This window comes from Myotis brandtii, unplaced genomic scaffold, assembly GCF_000412655.1.
Source record: "Myotis brandtii unplaced genomic scaffold, ASM41265v1 scaffold668, whole genome shotgun sequence".
NCBI classification, from domain to species: domain Eukaryota; kingdom Metazoa; phylum Chordata; class Mammalia; order Chiroptera; family Vespertilionidae; genus Myotis; species Myotis brandtii.
In genome coordinates, this window is record NW_005370597.1 from 4,830,691 (window position 1) to 4,856,108 (window position 25,418).

The 25,418-nt window shown below is 40.7% G+C and overlaps 1 protein-coding gene across 1 annotated transcript in view; it reads left to right on the forward strand.

Moving 5' to 3' along the window:
• Positions 1 to 25,418, forward strand: part of ARHGAP26 (Rho GTPase activating protein 26) — a 409,256-nt gene that overhangs the window by 286,257 nt on the left and 97,581 nt on the right. The window contains exon 18 of the mRNA XM_014529049.1: positions 22,879 to 23,038. Coding sequence (XP_014384535.1) covers positions 22,879 to 23,038 — 160 coding nt within the window. The remainder of the gene's footprint in view (positions 1 to 22,878; positions 23,039 to 25,418) is intronic.

The window sequence follows — 25,418 nt, forward strand, 5'->3', positions numbered from 1 at the left end:
CAGCTGCAGTTTGTTAGGTAATTTTAGATTGCAAAGGGCCAGGCCATTCATATGCAAAAGCCTCTGCGCACAGCTTGGGTGGGGAGGGGTCTCAGGGAATCAACAGGGTGGAGCTAACAGCTGTGGCTGATCCTCAGCCCTGCCCTACGAGGCCCCGCGTCTCAGTGTCCCCCGGTGATAGCTGCAAGCACCTGTGAGAGAAAGCCACCCTTGAGTTCCGCCTGATGCCAGACAGTCCAGTTTCTCCCCGTATGAGTCTGGGTCCCCAGAGACTCGCCCGACTGGAGTTCAGAGCCGTAAGGAGCTTGAGACTCCCTCCCGATTGAAAAAGACAACCGTGTCCTCAGTTGCCAGCCCTTTCTGAGTGAGCCTCCGTAACTCTGCACTTTACTTCCGCACCTCCTCTGAGTCTCAGTGTGCTTTTCTCTTTCCTTCTAGTTGTAGAATTTCCACTCAGCCAGCCTTCCTGTGGTTCTGGATGATGTCCGTTTTGTCTTTTAGTTGTATTTTTGAAGTGGTTGTGCGAGGCAGCAATTTCAGGTGTTTACCTATGCCGCCATCTTGGTTTTTGTCCTCGTTTTTACTCTTCAGAAGAGCTGTTCCTTCATGGCCCTTTCTCAAATTTTTTTAAAATTTGGGAGCCTAAGTAAATAATTTGGAGTTTCAAAGCTTAGAATTCTCATTTTAAGTTCTCTTTAAATTCATTTTGTTCTAGAAATGTGCTTGGTATATATGACCATAAGTTATTGTTAGTGTTCAAACAATATAAATTTCTTGATCTTGCATTGGATAGCATATCTGTTATGACTTTTTTAAATGTTATTTTCCTCCAAGCATACAGTTTCCAATCTGACTTTAACAAAATCATAAGGTGATTTTTATTTTTTTATTTTGCTACTTTTTTTAAATAATTATTTTGCTCTTAATGGTGTATTCAAGTTTAACTTCAAACCAATTCCAGGAGTAATCAATGAGGGGATAGTTGACTATAAGGTCAGTGTGAAACATTTTGAATTGTCTACCTTCAAAAGCTAGCGTGATTTTAATCTACATTAGAAAATGGAAGGAACAATTCCCTGCAATATTAACACCAATGGGTAGATGTTTTAGGAAAAGAATAGTCAGCTCATTATATTATGAAGAGAAAAAGAGTATGAGGATTGGATTGATTCATAGCTCTATAACTTCTTACCTAGGTGACGTTGAACAAATAACTCAATTTTTCTGAGCCTCAATTTCCTCATCTGTCAAATTGGAATAACCCCTTCCTCATGAAAATTGCATTTAATAGTATAGCATATATAAAGAAGTTAACACATTGCTTTAAACATGATAGATCCTCAATAAATAGTTAATGTTAATGTATAGTTTTAAATTTTTTTTCTTAAATATGACTTTTGTAAAAGTGTAGAATAAGCACATGTTCAAAGATTTATGAGGCTACCAGTAGAAATATAACGCTAGTTGAAAAGAGGATAGGAGAGACTTATTTATATAATTAATGAAAGAAAGAACACTGAAAATAAGCTTACTTTGTTAGATTTAGAAGTGAGTAATGCTCTATAAGGCAATAATACCTTAACTCTTGACTTTATCTTTTCTGCTGGATGAAGTTATTTGCATCTCTACCAGACAAAACTAATTTACAAACTTATCAATTTCAACTCAGGTTGAAATCTATCTTCACAGAGTCTGATTCCTCCTGGTAGTAAATAGTAAGTCAGCAAAAGTTTCATTTCCATAGAATATTAATTAATAAAGGCCTGCTGACAATGTAGCTGTTCCAGTCAAGTAGGGGAGGGTGGGGATAGAGGTATGTAAAGTCATCAGTGTCAGTTAACTTGGGTTTTAAAATCATGTGGAAATGAAATGACTTTGAGGGTTGAAGGAGTTAGAACTGAGACCCTTACCTTAATCATGGATCTTTGACAGACTTCACCCTCATTGAAAACAAAGACTAGATTTAAAACACACACACACACACACACACACAACACACACACACACACACACAACCACACACAAAGTTATTTTCTAGAATAGGGATACAATAGGGAATTTATTGTTCTATCTTAGCCTGGGATCTCCAAGGAATTTTATAACCACATTCAAATATATTCTACCAATATCACTCAGTGATGCTCCTTGAATACGGGCTGAAGAATATTTACTCAACCTATGGTGCCTAGGATTTCCATAAACAAAGTTCTTTTGCAAAGAAGTTCAAAGTTATAAACACACAGGAAATAATCCACTATCGATTAGAGTCAGTGGAAGCAATGTATAGGAATATCAAAACCCATGAACTTCAAATAATAAAACCAATAATAGAAAAATTCCAGAGACTATATAATAATTGCATCTAAAATTGGGGGAAACATAAAGAATGGATTTCCAAGCAAAGGAAGAGGAAGAGTTAGAAAAAACAAATAAAACTTTTTTAAAAAATCATTAAAATTTAAAACTCAGACTAAATGAAGCTGACGAGTGATTCAATAAACAGAAAGATAGACCTTAGAAAATTGCCAGGATGCAGTCTAGAGAAATAAAGAAGTAGAACACATTTGAAGAGACATAGAAGACAGAATGAGAAGGTCTAAAATATGTCTGGAAGGAGGAGTTCTAGAAGATGAGCTAAAGAGAATGGGAAAATGATAATTGAAGAGACACAACAGCTGAGAATTTTCTTAAATTGAAAGACATGAAGCCTCAGATTCAATAATCACACCAACTTCCGAAAGGAGAAATCAAACAAAGTCTACACAAATCACATTCTAGAGAAGATGCAGCACAATCTAGACAAAGAGAAAATCTATAAAGAAGATTTATTGAATAGCACATAAGAGCCAAACAGCCATGGCCTTCATTGCATTAGACAGTAGTGAATGAACTTCCTTTTATTAGCCTTGCCTTGGCATCATAAGTTCTAGTACAACACTAGCAAGTTGAATGATGCAGTCTTTCTTCTCTTTGAACTTCTCTGTTGCAAACACAGTTTTAGATTGATATCCTAGGTATGGCCTTTCTGATTGAACATTTAGACATCATTTGTTCCACTTATCACCTTTAATTTTAGTCTTAATCACTTCTAGTGGTCTGAGTTGGGGGCATAGAACCAGAATAGTCAGTCGCTGTTTGGCAGTCACCATAAGGACTTCATTGGCTTTGGGGGGTAGAAAGTGAAATCTCTCCATCTTTCATGTGGGCTTGACTTTCCTAATCTCTGTTGCTTCTCTTTTCTATGTATCTCCATCTTCTGGACATACATAGCGGTCTGACGCTATGCCTAACTTTGAAAGCATCCCTGAGAGGGAGTCACATGCCAGGACTCCTCACTCATGGACAATCACAACAAAGTTGTAAGAATGAGAATGAGTGCTGGCAGGAGGGATGCATTATTGGAGATAAGTATAATACAGACAACTGCTCCAATCTTGCTATAACATTCTTCATTTCTTTCTCATGATTTTTCATTTTGTGTCCAATGCTGAGTACCAGCAAGTTCCATTATATAGGGTTTGGACTTCTGTACCACTCTCAGTTCCTCTCCAGGGGAGCAATCCTTACATGTGTCTTTGACTGGGCCTCCAGACAGTTCTCCCTCCTTCCTTTGGTTTCTGTTAACAAAAGGGGATGGTTTTCTTAGCCCTTTGGGGACTCCTTCTCATCAGCTATCACCATGACTGCTTTTCCTCCCTCTCCTTTCCTCACATCCGACCAGACAGTGCTTTGGTGGTTGTCAGACCTAATGTCCTTCAGAGAATGTCTGTCTTTAATTACTTTTCATTCTTTTTCCCCACTAACCTGAACACACACACACATACACACACACACACTGTTGCTTTAAATAGTTGTTTCCTAGCCCCCTCTGTCTGGATGATTAATTTTTTTGGTCATTGCTGTAATTGAAATGCCCACATTTCAATTTCTGCTGCGTGCGCTATCAAGCATTTAACTGGGCAGGACAGAGAGAGAAGCAGGAGGGGAGGTGATCATGAAGCATAAAAGCTTTTTATTTTCATAATGGCTTGGAGCGTGCCCTTTCTAAAAGGGGGGAAAGCAGCTACCATGGCAACAGGTTCTAGCTTGGGGGGACTCTAGTGGCGCTGGTAGTACAGGAGTCTGGAGAGTGGGGAACAATAACCAGGAGCAGCAGTAGCCTCCAGCAGGCTTCCATCTAGTGATTACCACCATTTTTCATAATTGAGACTATTTCATATATAGATGGGTAGATTGGTGGTGCATTTGCTTCTGAGTGGCATAGAGAGCTGTGAGACAACAGAACCAGGAGTCAAGGACACAGCAGCCTTTAAGCCCTTCTCTGTTCCTAACAGAGAACAGGTGTCTGGGTGGGGACACTGCTCTGCTCCCGTATGGACACAGTCCTTTCCAGCCCTTGCCAGCCTTCATCTTCCCCCTCCTCTTTCCTTCCCCCACCTCAGGCCTGGTGCTTCCTTCTGCTAAAGGTCAGAGTATGAATTATCTCCAGTTAGGTCTTTCTAAAAATGCCACTTCAGTCACTTTCAGAGGTTCAACTTGTCTGAACCTCAGCATTGGCCCTCAAACATGCAGAAAAAGTGTACGTTTTTGAACTGTTTTTTGAGCAAGTACTATCACAGGGATTTTTTTTCTCTCTCTCAACTCAGAATGCTGATCCTAACAAAGCTTTCATGCTTAGTTCTGCTCACCGCTGACTTCCTGCTGGACTTAAATGGCAAGATCTGCAACGTCAGTTCAGTAGTCACAGCAGATTCCAAAAGGAGAAACAAAACAAAGTCCACACAAGTGCACATCCCAGAGAGGCTGCAGAGCACTCTAGACAGAGAGAAAAATCTATGAGGAAGAGCTCTCAGACAATAAATGAGAGCCTAACACTCATGGCCCACAATTCAAAATTGGTCTTCAGGGCCTGGCGGCCCGGTTACAATCTGTGCCTTTTGTATCGCCCACCCAGGCTCCAGGGAAACACTGTTTTAGTGCACAGCTAATGGAATGCCAAAGCAGAAAGCTTCATTTCTCAGCAAGGCCTGCTTCACTGATAGCATTCTCTGTGTGTACCCATCAATCTGCCTCTTGGAGGCTTCTCTTAAATTCCTTCTCTTCCTTTTCCTCCTCCTCATCATCATTCCACTTTGCAAAGCACTGAATCATTTTCAGAATTTTTTCACCCCTCTTCCTCACTTTGTCCTCACACCCTCCCGATGAAGTAGATCAGGAAGGTACTATGATCCTTTTTTGCCTCTGGAGCAGCCACAAACATTGATGTGATGCCACAGTCACTGGGATAGGTGGGAAATACTGAGCTCAGAGGAGCTATCCTGAGGCTCAAATCCTTTCATGTACCTCGGCCTTCAATCTGAAAATAACCCTAACACATATTTAGTGAGCATCTTTCCTGCTAGTGCTGGGCATGCACTGGTGAACAGGGCTTACAGACCAGATGAGGGGGATATGAGCATCATTTCCCTCCCAGCTGCCTTTATCTGTAGATCTAGGTAGACACCAGTGCACTACTGCACCAAATGCTGAGTCAGGGAACTTCACTCTTACCTGGCTTCATAGAGAGGGATTTGATTATCTCAATAATATTGTTCTTCCCCATTAAATTTCATGAAAGATATATGGATTTATAAATGTATAGGAATACTTAAATAGGTGTAGAGCTGTATTTATTTTTAAAAATATAGAAGTTAAGTGTCATCCTTGTCTGGTATGTCTTATTATTTACCCGTTACTTTTGATCTGCTTTACTGGAAACTAATTTTTATGTCTGGGCCCTTAATAAAGTCATTGGATCAATAAACAGTTGGGAAAAGTTCAATATTTTTGAAGTGCAACTTCAGATGAGAGAGGCACAGTATTTTTAATACTTATTAAAATTTTCAAAGTAATAAAACCTTAGGGCTCAGAGAAACAGGCATGCTAAAACATCCCAGGTGGGATAAAAATTGATATAGCTCTCCCAGGTAACAGTTTGGTAATATGTATTAAAAATATTTATATCCTTACATCCAGAAATTCCATTTCTGTGAATTCTAGAGAACGAAAAATGTACAAAAGCATTTATGTACATATAAGTTCATTTAAATGTTATTGAAAACAAAATATTGAAAACAATCTGAATGTTCAGTAATGGGGGATTTCTTAAATAAAGGAATATCCATAGAGTAAAATCCTATATAACCTTATATATGTTGAATAAGACAATGGATATTTGAAAAGTTCATATCAGATAGTAAAAACAGGTTATAAAACTAGGGACATGCAGTGTGATTCCAGGTACTTGCGCACAATAGGACATACCAAGTACAGTAGGTCCTCGGGTTATATCGGAGATCTGTTCCTATGGGGCAATATAAGGTGATTTTCGCCATAAGTCGGAACCCACCTACACAAGCACCTATGTCACTCACAGGGAGCACATACACAGCAGTAATGAAGTCAAACAGTAAAAAAAAAATTAAAAGATAATAATTCCTGACCTTTACTTGTGGTAAATAAAAAAAAAAAAAAAACACCATAAAGCACATATGGTACATAGGTGAAATGATGGAACTTTTTTTTTTTTAATAAATAAATGGGAGATGGCAAGGTAACCACGAAACGACGCACATCGAGTCTGACATAACCTGAGGACTTTCTGTATATCTTAAAACTGGATAAAATTTAGTTATTTCTGATTGGTGAAGTTATGGGTGATTTTTATTTTCTTTGTGCTTTTCTACCTTTTTCAATTATACCACAATAGATGTTTTTCACTTAGAATACAAAAAGATAAAAGAGGAAACATATTTTAGTGTGTTTTTTCTAATGCTAGCACCAAAAGAAATAATAAAGGGCCCTAACCAGTTTGGCTCAGTGGATAGAGTGTCGGCCTGCGGACTCAAGGGTCCCAGGTTCGATTCCGGTCAAGGGCATGTGCCTTGGTTGCGGGCACATACCCAGTGGGGAGTGTGCAGGAGGCAGCTGATCGATGTTTCTCTCTCATCGATGTTTCTGACTCTCTCTATCCCTCTCCCTTCCTCTCTGTAAAAAAATCAATAAAATATATTTTAAAAAAAAAGAAATAATAAAGGATAACAATTTAGACATAGCCACTATTCTAAGGAGCAAACTGACATCTGATGACATTTACTGAGTCTGTCTTAAGAAAGATAGATGTATTTTATTTTATTTCGGCACACTTCTGTGTGTGCTGGGGGCAGGGGAGTCATATATCTATATTTACAGGAATGTACACTCAGGTGGAGGTGTGTGTGTGTGTGTGTGTGTGTGTGAGAGAGAGAGAGAGAGAGAGAGAGAGAGAGAGAGAGAGAGAGAGAGGAGAGAGAGAGAAATATCCTGGCAGAGTGTTGGTCCTTGTGGGAGTTGCATAAATCTGCATGTCCAAAGACGCTATCTGTGCTTGGCTGACCAGTATGGGTCCCACCTCAGCCTCGTGGTGGCCATGTGCTCTTTCATCTGATGCTCGAAGTACAACTGCAGGCTTCTTGTCTTCAGTGGGTCGGGAGTCTGAAGAATTTTCAGCTGTACTAGGGTTATATGAAACAGTGAAGTATAGATTTGGTGCACTGATTATTTCTTGAAGCTACTTGTTATTTGTTGTTGTTTTTTAAGCACCAGTTTTTACCTTTGAATACCAATTCATGGAGAAGACTCATTTTGGTGCGTGCAGGTAGAAGTGATTTTCTGACATTTTTATAGTGAACTCTATGAAGCCTGACCTTTTATGTAGTAGCAGGACTCCCTGAACCTTGCTTTTTTTCTTCCCTCAAGTTTTCCAAACACAAGCAATCTTTTGCAAGGGCTACTCTCTTGTTTGTTTCCCACCCTTTTTTAATGATTACTTAGCTTTTTACATAACCCAACCAAATGCTGACACATGTCAACAGGATTGTGGCGTGGTTATTTCCTTCCTTCTATGTGCATTTCTGGAAGGTGGCCTTCTCTTTGCAAGACTGAGCAGTAGATCTGTTAGTGAATGACACATTTTCAGGAGGAGCCACTTCCTAGCTGGATTGAGGCCACAGAGATGGACGGGAGGGGGCAGCAGCCAGAAGCTACAGGGCGTTCTCCTCATTGTGTGGGAAACCAGGGGAGTGGCAAGGATTCCAGTGCTTCCAATTGTATTAAACAGCTGTTGACACAGACTTCAGAATTCCTGTGGAAAAGGAAGTGAACTCTGGAATATAACTTTTAAAGAAGGCTCGGGCAGGCATCACTGATGTTTGTGGTTGAAGATACCACTATGTGTTTGTGTGAGTGATCCCATCTTCTCCTGATCTGTAGACTTTTAGCTATACTCTTTGATGACTGGGCTCAGCTCATATGTCACCTCCTTGGAGAGGCCTTCCCAGCCTACCTACGGTGGCCCTCCTTACCAGTTTTTATCACATGCTTCTGTTTTATTTTCTGTTGCCACTTTCACAGTCTGACATTCTTACTGATGTATTTGTGCATTATCTGTCTTCCCAACTGGAATGTAATACCAGTATGTTGCAAGTGGGGATCTTGCCAGTCGGCTTCACTGCTGCATCCCAGTGCTTAGTAGGGGGCATGGTGTCTCGTGGCTGTTGAATCAGTGTTGGGTACGAGCAGACATGGTATTTTAGGAACATGTAGAAGACAGCTAGGGTAGTGGGAGCTGTGAGTGAGGGCAGAATGGCATGATAGGAAGGTGGAGAGGTAGGCAGGATTTGCTCATGGGAGCCAGGGCGACGAATTTGTAGTAATTTAAGGATTTGATGTTCATTACATTGTTTTGTCTCTGTGTTTCATCGCTATCCAGATTGGTTTGCTAAAGTTGGTTACTGATGGCTTTCCTATTGGGAACCAGGTACCATTGTGTCTTCGAAGGGCTTTTTCAGCCTACCTTACATTTCTCTTCCCCTTCTCCACTGCTCTCAGCTTGGCACTCTTCACCTGCCTTGCCTGATGAGCCAGCAAAGCAAGATGGCCACAGCTGCCGTGTCACACTTTGATGTCTGCACAATTGACAGCATTCCAGAGCTTTGTCATGAAACACTTTGACTTCTCCATTGAAAAGTATTGGGTTTGGGCTTTGTTTATGACTCTCCCTGAGAGCCTGAATGGCAGGTAGATCAGGAGCCCAGATCTTAACTTCACTGTTTTGAATCATATGGTGTCTCTCTTACTAGACGCTATCTGCTGGTTCCCACCTAATGTTATGTTGGTTTTTTCACATTGGCCCTCTAGTTCTTGTTAGTTGACACTGTGCTTTGTTTTTATAATTTGCTTCCAAGGTAGCAGAATTCAAGTTTCCAGTTCTGTGCTTCCTGTGAGGAGAAAAAAATCAGGTTTTGCTTTGCATATGTTGAAATAGTAACTGTATTGGCATAATTCCCTGATGAATCTATTTTTGTAACTAAGGCAATAAATACTACTACAGAAGGATGTGTGTGTTTTCTAACATGTACCACTATATATAAACACAATTATTTTATATGTACAAACAAGTAAGATGAGACATTTTTTTTCACTTGGGCTTGAACTCACATTGAAAATTTAGGAGAGAATTTAGTGCAGCAAGGAGCTAGGGGATGCTAGCATAGAGCCTCAACAGTAGGGAAATATATTAAAGTATAATTCACTCAGGGATTTTTTTCTAACTTTTATGGGCTGTGAAAAGTGTGTTATCTTTTTTAAAGAATTCTATTCTTTAGCACCAGATATATAAACATCTAAGATGTTGATGTGCTATTCAAATAATTCTTCTTGGATGTTAGATATCTAGAATTTCATATTTCATTGTTAGTACTGGTTGGTCTCCAGAACATGTCCATGGGATGTCAGCTCCTGTACATGAGAGCCATGACTTTTTCAAGACACCTTAAGATAATTATTTTTGTCCATTAATGGAATATCCACATATAATTCAAAATTTCTGTGTTATCACATGTAGGCTTATAAATGCTCTTCATTTTGGTACATCGGCCCATGAATTAAAGCTAGTTTTCTTTTTTCAATCTCAGCTTCTCAATTTGTTTCAGACTCGTGGCAAGGAATGTAATTTTCTCTGTTTCCTTTTTAGGGTGAAAGTACACAACTTTTCAAAAATATGCAAGTCAACTGGGTTATTTTCCTTATTTAAAAAAAAATCTCTATGAAAGGAGATACATTACCCAGGGTACATGAGCGTGCATGTTTCTCTGTCTCTTAACAATCTGTGAATCTCTCTCAGTAACATTTCCCCTTATCCTGACTATGGATTTGGAATCTTGATTCTCCATCCAGAAAGGATTATGGTCATTTCCACTGAAGCAGAAATGAGGTTATTTGCATTTCATGGGAAGTGAGGAGCTCCGACTGCTCAGTCTCAGAGCCTCTGTTCTTGTTTGAGCTAAGCCACATGGCGAAGGGCCAATCCCTTAACCTTGATTTAGCTCCTTTGTCCCTGTTCTTTCATCTGTAAAATGGAACTAGTCTCTGGATCTGACTTCAGAACACTGTTTATTTTAACTAATGAAAAAAGGTTGTTAATATGGTGGAATTCAAGGGGCTCTATCAATGTTTACTGGATGTATTTAATATTGGCACTGTTGGTAGGTAACTGGTAACCAGCACCTAGAGGCTGTTAGTGTAGGTCTCCAGTTAAGCTTTGGCTAAGCATTCTGTTCTTCTACTGAGCTTCCCAGGGGAGGTCAGCACGATGACTAAGGGAAAAATGGGGAACAGTTTCAGAGACCTGCCATGTTACCACACACATAGGTACAAAGGCATGGTGCCCGGCACCTTCTAGTGCTTAAACCAATATGAACAGTGCTGTATTCTGGTTTTTACATGTCTTGAATTCACTCAGTGTGTTCTATGTTAGATTGTAAAGTTCTTATACCTCTCTTTGAAAGTTAAGGAACCCATGAAATTTGATCATTTAAGTCCTAGTAGCTGAGACCTTGCTGAGTCTACAGAGAGGGGTAGCTAATATTATGTCATCCCTCTGATTAGAATTTTCTCATTGGTTTTCATCTCATTCAGTAGAGAATGAAGCTCTCACAATCCTACCATATCGGCCACCCCAAGTCTATTACCTGTGTGACTTTTGGTACTTTCGCATGCTTACCCTGAGGCAGGTACATTGGCTTTCATTGGGTGTTGCCAACATGCCACAGATGTTCCTGTTCTTTTGTAGCTCTTTTCCCAGAGATAAACATGGCTGGCTTCCTTCCCTCCTACAGGTGGTTAGTACATGCCTCAGTGACGCCTTCCCTCACCACCCTGTGCTCCCTTTCCACCATATATTTGATTTGCTTACTGTCTGTCCTACCCCAAGAGGATGTAGGCTCCCTAAAACAGGGAATTCCCGACATGTCTCTTTTGTTCACTGCTATGTCCCCAGAATTTAAAGCAGTCTCTGGCAGATAAAAGGGTACTCGAATATTTGGTAATTGAAAAATAGATGCTGGGCAATTGGCCTCTGTGCTGGATCACCTTGCACATCCTTCCTTAGGTAGAAAGCCGTAAGGCAACTTCTCCACACCTGCCTTTTTGAATGGTGTTAGCCTAAAGGTGTTAGGCTGAGCTATTGAAGGAAGTGCAGCACTTGGTGACATCAGGTTGCCATACCCATATGCAACGTTTAAACCTCCTCTAGTTATGCTCTGGCCTCTCTCTAGGTTTGAGGACATAAGCTTCAAAATAAATAAATCAGTTATAACTTACCATCACCAATAATAAATCTATAAAAGGACTTTTAAAAAAACTTTTAAAACTGTAAAATGTTTTGAGAATGATGATTGGTCTTCAGATGGTTTGTTATAATCTGAAATGGTTGAGTCATTTTCTAAGAAGAAGGTTCCCTGGGCCACTTCTCTGCATTTCTTTTGTATGCGAGTTCTGTTTTTCCCCATCCAGGCTTGTGAATTGGGTCCAAGAATACAGCTACAGGCTAGAGCCTGAGCTTACCAGGACCAGGGATGGGAAAGCTAATTAATTTACACCTAGATCGAACGGATGTGCCATCCATGTGCATAAGTCAATTCAAATAACAAGTAATCGAGACAGTGGAGGACAAATAGAATTCAGGTTGGCTTGGTGTTAGTCTCTAAGTGACTGTGACTAATTTAGGAAAAGTAGGCAGCTTAGCAGCAAAAGTATAATTCTTCGTGTTAATGAAACCTGGCCTTTTCCAGAGGGGTTCCAATAATTCCCATGACACAGATTAGTTTTCTACCAACACAACAGCTTTATACTGTTAGTGGTCAGAGATGAACCTAATATCTTTGTTTGCTTCCAAAACATCCTTTTAAAAATAATCAGGTTCTCCTTTACTCATGATTTCTTTAAGGTTAGACTACATAGAGAAGAAGAGAGACAACTGAGAAAAAATGGCAGGATATATACTGTATACATTATATCTCGTGTGTGTGTGTGTGTGTGTGTGTGCACACATGCATTTATGCCCAAACACACAAACACACTGCATTGAATCAGAGCATTTAAGAGCAGCAACTGTGGAATCAGGTGGCAAACTGCCTGGCTTTATATTCCAGCCTGACTACTCATTCAATATGTGACCCAGGACAAATTTCTGAATTTCCTGGGCCTTGGCTCCTGCAGTGGCAAAGTAATGAAACTTACATCATAGGGTTATTTTAAAGATCAAATGAGATAATCGATTGGAGTGCTTACTGCCTGACTCACAGTAAGTGCTCGGTGGATGTCAGTTACTGTTATTAGTGATGACAATCTTAATAATAATCAAAGGCAGGCAGGAAATAAAAAGATTTCAGAAAGGGATAAGAAAAAATAAAAACATGGGAGACACTACCCTTGAAGGTTTAAGTATTTTGGAAGGAGACAGATATAATATTGTGATCTTAGGCTATATCATGTAATGTATATTAGTTAATGCTTGTAATGATAATAATCAGACTCTGTCAATATTTTATGGCTTTTTACCTTCCAGATTTAGCAGTGTGGCCAAGGAGAGCCACCTGGTTTGTTATATCTCATCAGTGTCAGGGTGAGCTGCTAGGCCTCTCCCCCAACCACTGTCCCCAGTTTGGCAAAGGCTCTAAGACACCAGTAGCATGAACGTTCAAATCAGGCATTTAGTGGCAGTTGAGCCTTGATACCCTTAGAGCAGGGGTGGGGAATGTCCAGTCCACGGGCTGTATAAGGCTTGAGAAATCATTTGGCCTGGCCTTGCCAAGGCATTAGGGGTGAGTTCATTAAATGTTTGACCAAATATAGCAGGCTAATTTTTAAGTTGATAATTTTGTATGGCTCGTGAACGATGTTATAAATATCCAAATGGCTCTTGGCAGAAAAAAGGTTCCCCTGCCTTAGAGGAAGGTGCACATGTTCTGATATGGACGAAACTCTGCCAGACTCTGGGGATGGGGCAGGGAAGGAGGCTAACGTCATCCCTGTCCTCTCAGAACTTCTAGTAATAAGTGGGCAAGACAGGCAGTGACAGTGCCATGAGTAATGACATAATTCAATAAGTGCTAGGAAAGAAAATTGGGGAATTGGAATTATAGCGAGAGACTTGACCTAGGGTGGCGGGTTGAGAAAAACCTCTTTGAAGAAGTGAGAGTGATAAGTAAGAGAAATCCAGAGAGAGAGGAGCTGCAGTGGGAAGGTGGGGGCAGGGGAATCAACATTTTGAAGGAAGGCACCCAGCCTAAAGAGACTTTTACTTTTAGCCCCAAAATCCGTGAGCAAAGGGAGGCATGGTAGAGAAGGGCCTGAAGAGGTCAGCTGGATCATGCAGGATCTTGTTGGCCATGTCAATGGTTTTCAGTGTGAATTTAAAAACAGTCAGAAGCTTTGGTGGGCTTTAAAGTGGTAGTGTCCTTGGATTGGAGGAGACCAGAGTGGAAATAGAGCAGGCTATACACTCATATTTTATAGCATTCTCTGCTTTAGACCTCAAGCGTTATACAGACATATCTTGACTTTGCTGTCTTCACCCAGATTTCTTCTTCTTTTTTTTAAATCTGGCATGGTTTCCATTTGGTCCCTCTTGTTTTCTTTTAATTTGCTCTTTTCTCTTGATATTATAGTGTTCACTTTTTCATTATTAAGAAGCAGCTCTCTGGCCGTGCCAGCCAAGTACAAATGGAATGTCATCATATTTGAGGAGCATTTCATCATGTTCATGATTCTGTCAAGCCTGTAGCCGTTTTCACTACAGGGAGGGAGAAGAAATGGCATTTAGTCTAGTGTCAATCTCATAGGCATAAATGCTTTTCCCTCTCTCTCTCTCTCCCCCTCTCTCTCTTCCAATTTAGTAATTTGGGCAGTGAATGAGGGAGCAGCATGTTTTTTTTCTGTGAAAAACCGCAACCCCGCACCCCCCCCCCCCCCCCCCCCCCCTGGAAAGTGCATGCTTAACATGTAACTGTTTTGTCTATTCATGTTTGAGAAAAAGGAAGGACTCTGTAGCCTAGGCCTAACCGACCCTTCGTCACGAGTGAACAGCAGAGCTCCATGGTGGTCTGGGCTCTGCAGCCCCACCCTGTTCCCCTCCTGCCTCTGCCCTTCATTAGCTATGTGACCTCGGGCAAATTACTTAATGTCTCAGTGCTCACCTGTAAAATGGAGTCTTCCCTGCCTGCCTCAAAGGGTTCTCTTGAAGATTCCACTATGTAAAGGTATCCTTCATGAGCACGCAGTTATTCAAACCTTCAGGTCTGGCTTCTCCATGGATAACCATTCCCAGAAGGATGTTGAATATGGTTGGTGAGCGTGACCCCAGTCTGTACACAACACAGTTTATTTTAAACTCTCATTCTGGTGCCAGCCATTGGGGCAGCCCAGCAAGGCTATATTTATGACTGATGGGTTTCCTTGGCATAGGCCTCCTCAGCACCATCCTGACTGCTCCCGCCTCACCAAGTCCAGATGGTGTCCAGGCAAACACACACACACACACACACACACACACACACTGACTTATTAGAAAACACACAGGCAGTGGTGGTGGGATTCCCCCTGCCACTCCTCATTAAATACTGAGGATGCATTTAAAGATGGTGAAAGTAACCACATTAGCAACCCAGGAAACTAAACTTGCCTGGTTACCCACAAAAAGGTGTAGTTCCAGCAGCAGCATTTCTAGCGAATCCTTCTCAGCCACAGAGCTTGGAGCTTCTCTACCCCCCCAGAGAGGGTAGTAGAGAGCAGAGTGATATTTACTGCAGCTGTGTGCCCACCCACCCAACCGCTTTCAGAATTGGTCACATGGGGCCTACCCAGGACCTGCCTGTGTGCTGCAGAGGATGCATCCCAGGACCATGGTCGTGAGAATGGAGCAGTCGGTGTAGAGATGCTCCCATGCAATTGACTCTGAACATAATAATGTAGAGGGGAGACACTGTGTCAAAAGAGTGTGTGGAGCTGGGCTTTGCAGGGAGGTGGGCTTTGGATGGTGAGGGGAGGACTTGCTGGCAGGCCTGGGGCTAGTTGGTGCCCTGAAGGCAGAGTGAGTGTGGTGGGTTTGCTGTAGCTTCTTGTGAGGCTTTCAGCCTGTCGTGGGAGAGGTGATTATAAGGAAGTGATGGAAAATAAATAATACTAACTTTTGAACTTTTTAAAATATAGATTTGGAGTATTTCATAAATTTAGAAAAGAAAGAATACCAAGAAGCAAAGTACAGATAAGTAGGGTAATGGAAGCCCTTCAAATATAATTGGAGGAGGTCGGCTTCCTTGCCCCAGGCAGAAGCAGGACACAGGAGGTTTCTGGACAGGATATTAATGACATCACCAACTAACAGTGTTGCTTTAAGTTGGCACTTGCTGCCTTGTTGTTACTTCTATCACTATCATTACCACTATGTTGACCACCACTGTGAACAATAGTTGCCATTTATTACCAGGCCGGCATGACTTAGTGGTTGAGTGTCGACCTATGAACCAGGAGGTCATGGTTCAATTTCCGGTCAGGGCACATGCCCAGTATGGGGCTTGCAGGAGGCAGCTGATCAATGGTTTTCTCTCATCATTGATATTTCTATCTCTCTCTCCCTCTTTCTTCCTCTCTGAAATCAATAAAAATATATTTTTAAAAAATAGCTGTCATTTATTAAGCCATTGTTTCATGCCAAAAAGTTTTTTTATTTTTTTTTATTCTTTTTAAAAAAATATTATGCCCTCCCTTACCCCCCAGTGTCATGTCCATTAGTTATGCTTATATGCATGCATACAAGTCCTTCGGTTGATCTCTTATATGCCAAAAAGTTTACTCACCTAATCTTACTTAACACTTGTAAATCAGGGGCAATACTAACTACCTCATAAAGGTAGTTTAATATTGCTCCTGATTTACAAGTGAAGAAATGGGGTTAGAGATGCCAAGTGACTTAACTACTCTTGTTACCCAGCTAGGAATATCTATTTAATTCTAACCACTGTGTTATACTATCTCTCTTAGCCCCTTCTCCGCCCCCCTAAACCTCCACATATTTGTAAACTGGAGACAATTTTTGTGTTCTGTACACCTAGAATAGTGCTTTTCAAAGTAGTGGGTTGTGAAATCAATTTATTAGGTTAAAAAAGGGTAGAAAATATCAGAATTTATCACATTTACTGTTCCTAAAACTTTGGTGTGGGGTGTGTGTGTGTGTGTGTGTGTGTGTGTACTAGTATGTATGTATGTATGTATGTATGTTACATGGGCTAATATATTTTATGAGAAAAAATATTACATGGGAAAATAATTTCCAACCATGAGTCATTGTCAGAAAATTTGAGAGCTACTGTTCTAGAGTTTTTTGAGGTCAAATAAATGTAAAATATTGTTGCAAAGCTCCTTGTAAACTCTAAAATACCCTAGAAGTCTAACTTATCATTCTTATTTAACACTGGGAACTGACACAAATGGATCAGGGATGGCAGATAAGTGTTGCTATGCTGTTCCTCCACCCATTTCATTCATTGCAGATAGTGCTAATCTGTCACCACACCTGTGTCCAGTGGAACCAGGACTCACCTTTGACATACCTCATCAGAGCGCTCCAGGGCTTAACATGAAAAGATTTGTAAACCCAGCAATAGGCTTATGATTGCTGGAGTATACCAGGACCAGGCTGTGGCTATGAAGTACTGCTTAGAGTTTACCGAGCTCTGGCTCTCATTTACTGTTAGGAAAACAGATGCCATTCCTATGACAGCATGGGGGTCTCTGCATTACAAGCCCAGAAGGGTTTGGCTACTGTCTACTCCCCTCATAACACTCTCCACCATCATCCATCATCCTCATCTGGAAGCAATTTACCTCCCTTTGCCTCTCAAAGGGCATCAGTTACATCCAGAATCCTCATCCATTTTCCCTGGAAACAAGGGTGGCAAGAGGCCCTTCTTGCCAAAGCCACTTTCTTGGGACCTGCTTTTTCCTCATTAATTGCAATTCCTGAGGGAACTGCAGGGAACATGGGGTGCAAATTCCCCAACAAGATCCGTGAAGGCATGTCCCTCCGGTGATGCACTGCTTCGCAGCTGATACAGCAAACTCTTATTGGTCACAAAAGGAGCTGGGTTTCACCCAGGTTAAAATAGAATGGAAACTATTTCTCTGCAAACTGCAAAGGAAGCCTTTGGCATTGGCAGCTCTCTCAGAAGGCACCACAAAGGGATCCATGTGGGCCTAGGGATCTAAAAGACATGTCAGACTCCTTCAATGGAATGTGCAAGGCACAAGAAACTTTTGCATGTCGATTTTAGGTCAAGACTCAACATGACATTCTCGACTGTGGGAGAAAGTACTCAAGCAGCTCAATTACCAGCCCAGAAAGCAGGCTCTCGGTGTTTTATAGACCTTGCTAATGAATGAGTCCCGTGGCCTCTGCTGGACCGGGCTTCTCAGTCCTCTGCCAGCCTGCCTCCCACACCTCTGCACATTTGTCAAGCTGTAATGGATGGCTGGTGCCAACAGAGGCTGAGGTCTAGGCCTTTCTGTCTGGGCTACATAGAGATCTCAAGCCATTAGTAATTCAATCTGGAGTAATGAACATAGCCATACCAATTTGTGAGTAGTAATAATCAAGTGACAGATCAATTCATTATGTCACTGTACCAAAAGATATGCTAGTCATAAAAAGTACGTCCCCCCCCAAAAGTTTCATAAAACTTAGATCAATGTGTTTTTAAGTTCTAAAATAAAATGGATCATTAAAAAGGAAATGAATTATGTTGGGTAGCCTCAAGCCTATTTATATTCAGACTTGCTTATCCAGAATTACTGTGCCTTTCTTTCCAAATGCCTTTGGGCATTGAGGCCTGCACATCTGAGTAATTGCTACTTATTAATTAAACCTGAGAAATGGAACACAGCTCCAGGCTTTGAAAGGGGAGGTTGGGATAGTTGAAATACATTCTCCCCAAAATCATCAGTAATAATTTGAGTTTTTATGAGTAAATAGCTGCCTTGAGAATAATTGTTTTATGTCTACTGAGAAGCTTCCATCATCTTTTAACACCTCAGTGAACATTGTTGTGCTTCTCCTGGGCCAGGCATTGTGCTTAGCACAGGTGGTACCACCTAAAATAAGCACAGTCTCTATCCTAAGACAGCAGTAGAGACATCAATAACGTGTAATAAATACAGGATTGTGACAACACTTCTGCCTTCATTGAGGGGTGAAAGATTAAGGAAATACTAGACAGAGACTGCATCAAAAAATAAAATAAAATACCTAGAAATACATTTAACCAAGGATGGAAAAGACCTGTACTCTGAAAATTATAAGACATTGGAGAAAAAAAATGGAAGAAGATACAAATAACTGAAGTATATGCCACTCATGGATAGGATGAATTAAAATGTCCATACCCAAAGCAATCTATAGAGTCAATGAAATTCCTATCAAGATATCAATGGTGTATTTCACAGAACTAGGATAAATATTCCAAAAATTTATATGGAACCACAAAAGACCCCCACATAGCCACAGCAATCTTGGGAAAGAAGAACAAATTTGGAGGAATCATACTACCTGATATCAAACTATACTACAAGGCAATAGGAATAGAAGCATTATGGTACTGGCATAAAAACAGACATATGATCAATAGAACAGAGTAGAGAGTCTAGAAATAAACCCATGCCTTTATCTTCAATTAATATTTGACAAAGATGGCAAAAGTATACAATGGATGTAGATAACCTATTCAACAAGTGGTGTTGGGAAAATTGGACAGATCCATGCAAACAAAATGAAAGTAGACCACCTTCTTGGACCATACACAAGAATAAACTAAAAATGGGTTAAAGATTTAAATCTTAGATTCAAGACTATAAAAACCCTAGAAGAAAACATAGGCAGTAAAATCTCAGACATTTCTTGTAGCAGTGTTTTTTGTTTTGTTTTGTTTCTGATATATAGCCTTGGGAGAGAAACAAAAGAAAAAAACAAATGGGACTGTATCAAACTAAAAAGTTTTTGCACAATAAAGGAAACCATCAACAAAATGAAAAGATAACCCACTGAATGGGAGAACATATTTGCCAATGACACATCTGATAAAGGGTTAATACCCAAAATTTATAAAGAACTTATACAATTCAACACCAAAAAACAAAACAAAACAAAACACAAAAACAATCCAGTTTAAAAATGGATAAAGGATCTGCATAGACACTTCTCCAGATATGACATACAGATGGCCATAGACATATAAAAAGATGCTTGATGTCAGTGAACATCAGAGAGATGCAAATAAAACCACATGAGATATCACCTCACACCTGTTAGAAGGGCTGTCATCAATACATCAACAAAGAAATGTTGGCCAGGATGTGGAGAAAAGGGAACCCTTATGCACTGTTGGTGGAAATACAGATTGGTGCAGCCACTAAGGAAAGCAGTATGAAGTTACTTCAAAAAATTAAAAATTGCACTGCCTATGACCCAGCAATTCCACATGTGGAAATATATTTGAAGAAACCCGAAACATGAATTTGAAAGAATATATGCACCCCGTTGTTCCTTGCAGCATTATTTACAATAGCCCAAATGTCCATCATAAGATAAATAAACTGTGGTACCTTTCTACCAGCGGTTCTCAACCTGTGGGTCGCGACCCCTTTGGCGATCGAACGACCCTTTCACAGGGGTCGCCTAAGACCATCCTGCATATCAGATATTTACATTATGATTCATAACAGTAACAACATTACAGTTATGAAGTAGCAAAGAAAATAATTTCATGGTTGCGTCACAACATGAGGAACTGTATTTAAAGGGCCAGAAGGTTGAGAACCAGTGCTTTATACAATGGAATACTACTCGGCCATAAAGAAGAAGGGAACTTACCCTTTGCGACAGCATGGATGGACCTGGAGAGCATTATGCTAAGTGAAATATGCCAGTCCGAGAAAGACAAGTATCCATATGATTTCACTCATATGTGGAATCAAATAAACAAAATAAACTAACAAACCAAATACAAGCAGACTTGTAGATAGGTAAGAGATTGACAGCTGTCAGAGGGAAGAGGAGTTGTGGTGTAGATGAAAAAGATGAAGGCATTAAGCCAAAGAGAAAAAACCCAACCCATAGACACAGACAACAGTATGGTGATTACCAGAGGGAAATGGGATTGAGAGGAGGTAGAAGAGAGTATGGGGAGATAAATGGTGATGGAAGGAGACTTGACTTGGGGTGGTGAACACACAATATAATATACAGATGATGTATTATAGAATTGTATACCTGAAACCTATATAACTTTATTAACTAATGCCACCCCAATAAATTTAATTAAAATAGGGGGGGCGGGAACCCGGTGAGGAACTCAAAGCTTGGACATACTGAGTCACTTGCCCAGACACCCAGAGCTGGAAAGTGGCAGAGGTGACTTGGGAAAAAGTGTACTATTTCTTAAGTTTGGCCTTCATATTCAAAACAGTGGAACCCACTATCAACACTCAAATAATAGAAGCATTGCTAAACACATTACACATTACATACACTTTGTCATTGTGTTCTCTCCCTACAATCCAAGGAGGTGTGAGGCCATTGCAGCTTTCAGCAGAGGAATGATGTAAATAGAGCTGACTTCTGGACAGTGCCTAGTGGTAGCAGGCAGGATAAAGCAGAACCTAGAAATTCTAGTCAGGGAGCCTAGTTATGAGGCTATTGCTTGAGTCGGAGTGCTGAGGAGCATGGTGGTGAAGAATGATCATCATCCAAACCATGTATTTTTATATTGGTCTGCAATTTAAAAGTGCCTTCATACATATAAAACTTGTTGATTCATTTGCACAAAGGACTTTTGTGACAAGAGGGGTAGGTCTATTGACTTAACTCTTTTGGGAGGGCATGGAATTCACTTCTGCACCCAGGAGCTGATGTTGAAAGCAATGGTCGTTACTGCAGCTTTTAAATATGCATACTTGCTGATGGACTGAGGCACAGAAGCAAAGTCTTTTCCCCCCTTGCCAGGTAAGAACTTGACCATCTGCATTAAGGCTTTCAGACTAGAAATGTGATGCAGTTCTGGGTAGAATAGAAAACTCCAGGAACACAAAAAATGTTTGTAAAATATTCTTATGTGGACCAGAATATGAGTGGCAAATCTCCTTGCTGCAGGTGTTGTTTAGCAATCAAAAAGCAGATTATATTTCTAATTGAGTTGTTCATAGACTTGACCCCTCTCCCCGCCATGACCCTTTCAGAGGTGGAAGTTTTTAGGAAATTACTTTCAGTCCTAGAAAAGTATAGCAAAGTACACATCTGCTGATAAAATTGGTTGAGTTACTATTTCAGTAAAGGCTCAGTTTCAAAACCTACACTTAGGTCAGTAGAACAGTTTTTTCTCCCACAAAATAGAAGTATACAAGCGAAACAGTGCCGGCATTTACAGAATTGTGTTAAAAAAAACAACAACACTCACTATAAATAGCCCTGAATGCTAGGGAGGTATGTCTGTGCAAACTGACTTCTCTGCCCAATTTCCCTCTCATTTCTCATAATGAATAGTTTCCTTCTTCTAACAGGTGATTTAGAGAAGCCCCTAATATTTTCTTAACAATAGTGAATGGCTTTAACTTTTGACTTACTTGTCGCTTATAGGTAATTTGTATATTTTTATACTCAGGGCTAACAAATGGACAATTAAGTTTTATGGCTAGGTAATGGTGGCCTACTTGTGGAGTGCAGATACATGTTTTGTGTAGCTGCTTATCCAAAAATATGCGTATGTGTTTAGCAAATTACTCGGACCCAGCTACTGTTGACCCTGTGTATTCCTTACCCTTTGAGTATAAATGACAATATAAACACAGCCATATACATAGATCTACAGTAGGGGTTTTTTATCCTGTTTATTCCACATGTTTCATTTAATATAAGCCACATGTTTCATGGGATGGGGCTTTAATACTCTGAGCCTAAAGTGCTTAATTTCCTGACTTCTTCTTGAGTATCCAGAGCTGCCCATTTTGAAAATTACGTCTATTTTGTGCCTATGTTTGCAAATGTATTAAAACCATCAAGAGTTTTTATATTTGAGCTAGAGAAAATGCTACTGATCACAGTGGTTTAAGCAGCAGCCAAGTATAGAAATTGTAACTAAGTGGAATAGCAGGTACCTGGATTTGCAGAACAGTGATTTGGATGTACAAAGGTTCATATTTTGGAAGGCAGCTGCTTTGGTCGGTTGGTTGTTTAGGCAAAATGGAAATGATAATATGAAATAGCTAAATAGCGTGGATACTGAAGATTTCTGAAGCTTTGATAGATGAAACTATGAGTAGAAAAGTCTGTCTTTGAATTCCAAAGATATCAGGAGGTATCCCAAGGTCTGGTTTCTTCTAGATGAGAAGTTGAAAAATAGGAGAGGTAGAGGGAAGTCAGCTGTTTATTTGTATACTATTTCTCTCATCTGTGCCTTTTCTTTTCCTTTTTCCCAGTGTTGCTAACAACCACAAGCAAAATTTGATGACAGTGGCGAACCTTGGCGTGGTGTTTGGACCCACCCTGCTTCGGCCTCAGGAAGAAACAGTAGCCGCCATCATGGATATCAAATTTCAGAACATTGTCATTGAGATCCTGATCGAAAACCATGATAAGGTGATATAAGTATAATTGGGCACTGAAGAATTTGCCTTGGGGGAGGCTGAGTTGGAACTGGCATTCAGGGTTGACTAGTGTTCACATTGCTAATGAGAATTGTGATGATGATGAAGTTGCTGGTAGTGGCAATAATGGCAGCAATGATAATCTCAGGATGGCAGCTGTGACAACAGTAGTTATGGTGGCGACAGCATTTATCCTATAGTGGGAACTGTGCTGAGTCCTTTACATATGTTGCCTTTTTATCCTTACAACAATCCAATGAAGAAGGTGCTAGTCTAAGTCTCATTTTGAAGATTTCCTTTGCCCATTTTTTTTTTAACTTGGGTGTCCTCATATGAGTTTATAATAGTTACTATTAGTGACATTAAACTAGTTTCAGTTGTGTTGCAAATATTTTTCCTAATCTGAAGTTTGCCTTTCAGATATATAAATGGTGAATTATTTCTATATATGTGTATGCATGTGTGTGTGTGTGTGCATGCGTGTGTGTGGTCTGTCTTTTCCTTTAGGACATTTTGGTCTTTCTTAAGAAGACCTCCCTCACTTTATATAAATGGTGTATTGTTTCTATATATGTGTATGCATGTGTGTGTGCGTGTGTGTGTGCGTGCGTGTGTGTGGTCTGTCTTTTCCTTCAGGACATTTTGGTCTTTCTTAAGAAGACCTCCCTCACTCCACAGAGTTGTCCTCATAACACTGGGGTAGGGGCATGATGCTTCACTCATCTGTCCCAACTCTGCATGGCAGATCCCTAGGTAGCTTCTCAGAAGCTGCAGGGTCCCCTGGGGCACCACTTGACAGCCACAGCTCTGGTGTCAAATAAAAAATGTGCTCCTTCTAAGTAAATCTTTACCTAGAATGGTGAATTAATTTTGCTAGATAACCTGCCAAATAAATCGAGACCACTCACCACCGCCTACACTAATAACACTCTAACGTTAGCTACCATCGTCTCTTGTCTGGATTTTTATTAGAGCCTCCTCGTTTGCTTCCCTCCTCTTACCCTTGGCTTGTCTATTCTGATATCAGCCACCAGAGTGAGATTTGTTTAAATTTAAGTCAAATCAAATCAGTTGTCTGCTAAGAACCCTTTAGGGGCTTTCCATGTCACTGAGTGAAAGCTAGAGCCCTTACAAGAGCCTGGAAGGTCCCACATGGTCTCTGCTTTCCCTGCTGTTACTGCCTCATCTCATTTCCTACCTGGGCTGCCTTGCTGTTCCCCACACCCGGCACCCCCTCCTACCTTAAGGCCTTTGCAGTTGCTATTTCCAGGCCCGAAACACTCTTCCTTCATATAACTACACGGCATGTTTCCTCGCCTCTTTCAAGCCTTCTAAGTGAGTCCCATCTAGATTTCTGTATTTAAAATTGCAAGCAATCCCAGCCTCATTCACTCCCTCCCCTTGATCCTGATTTCTCTCTCTTTCTCCATAGCACCTACCACTTCCTAGCATACTGTATAATTTACTTACTGATTTGATCTGTTGTCTTTGCGACCTCCATGAGAATGTATGCTTCACGAAAGCAGAAACTATTGTCAGTTTTGTTCACTGCTTGGTTCCCAGGTTCTCAGTAGGCACCCAGCACATATATTGTGAATGGGCTCTTATGGTAGCTGGCCTCCAAATAGTTCTCAGGGACCCTGGTCTCCTGATATTCACTCCATTGTGTAGTCCCCTTCAAGGGGAATAAGAGATTCCAATATTGATCCCAGTGTGATCAATAGGAATAGTGATCCCAATGTGATCAGTAGGGTTTTGCAAAAGTAATGGAGTGTGACTTTGGAGACTAGTCATAAAAGACCTTGTAACATTTGCCTTGGTTTCTGGACGGGCTCACTGAGCGGGAAGCAAGCTACTGTGTTGTAAAGTCAGTCCCACAGCCCTGTGGGGAGGAAACCGGCTTCCTGCCAGCAACCAGACCAACTTGCCAGACACATGAGTGAGCTGCTTCAGGAGTGGATCCTGCAGCCCTGATCAAACCTTCAGATGATGCAGCCCTGACTGACATCTTCAGGGCAACCTCGTAAGAGACCCTGAGTCAGAACTACCGTGCTAAGCCTTTCCTGAGTTCTTAACCCACAGAAGCAGGGAGTAAGTAGGTTTTAAGCCACTACGTTTTTTGGTCATAAGTTGTCATAGAGCATTAATAACTACTAAAGAACCTCTGAGTGTAAACTTTCACAAGTAGCGAGGGTATTCTGCAAAGTTGCGTAAGCAGCATGGCCTCCCTCTCCCATGGTTAATAAAGAGATATAGAAATCAAATGACATTTTTGAAGAGATTATCTTCTTTTTATCCAAAATTTTGGGCCTCCTTCCAACCACCTCCTTCAAATATAATAAATCAGGTATGGGAGAAGTTTGTTATGTCTG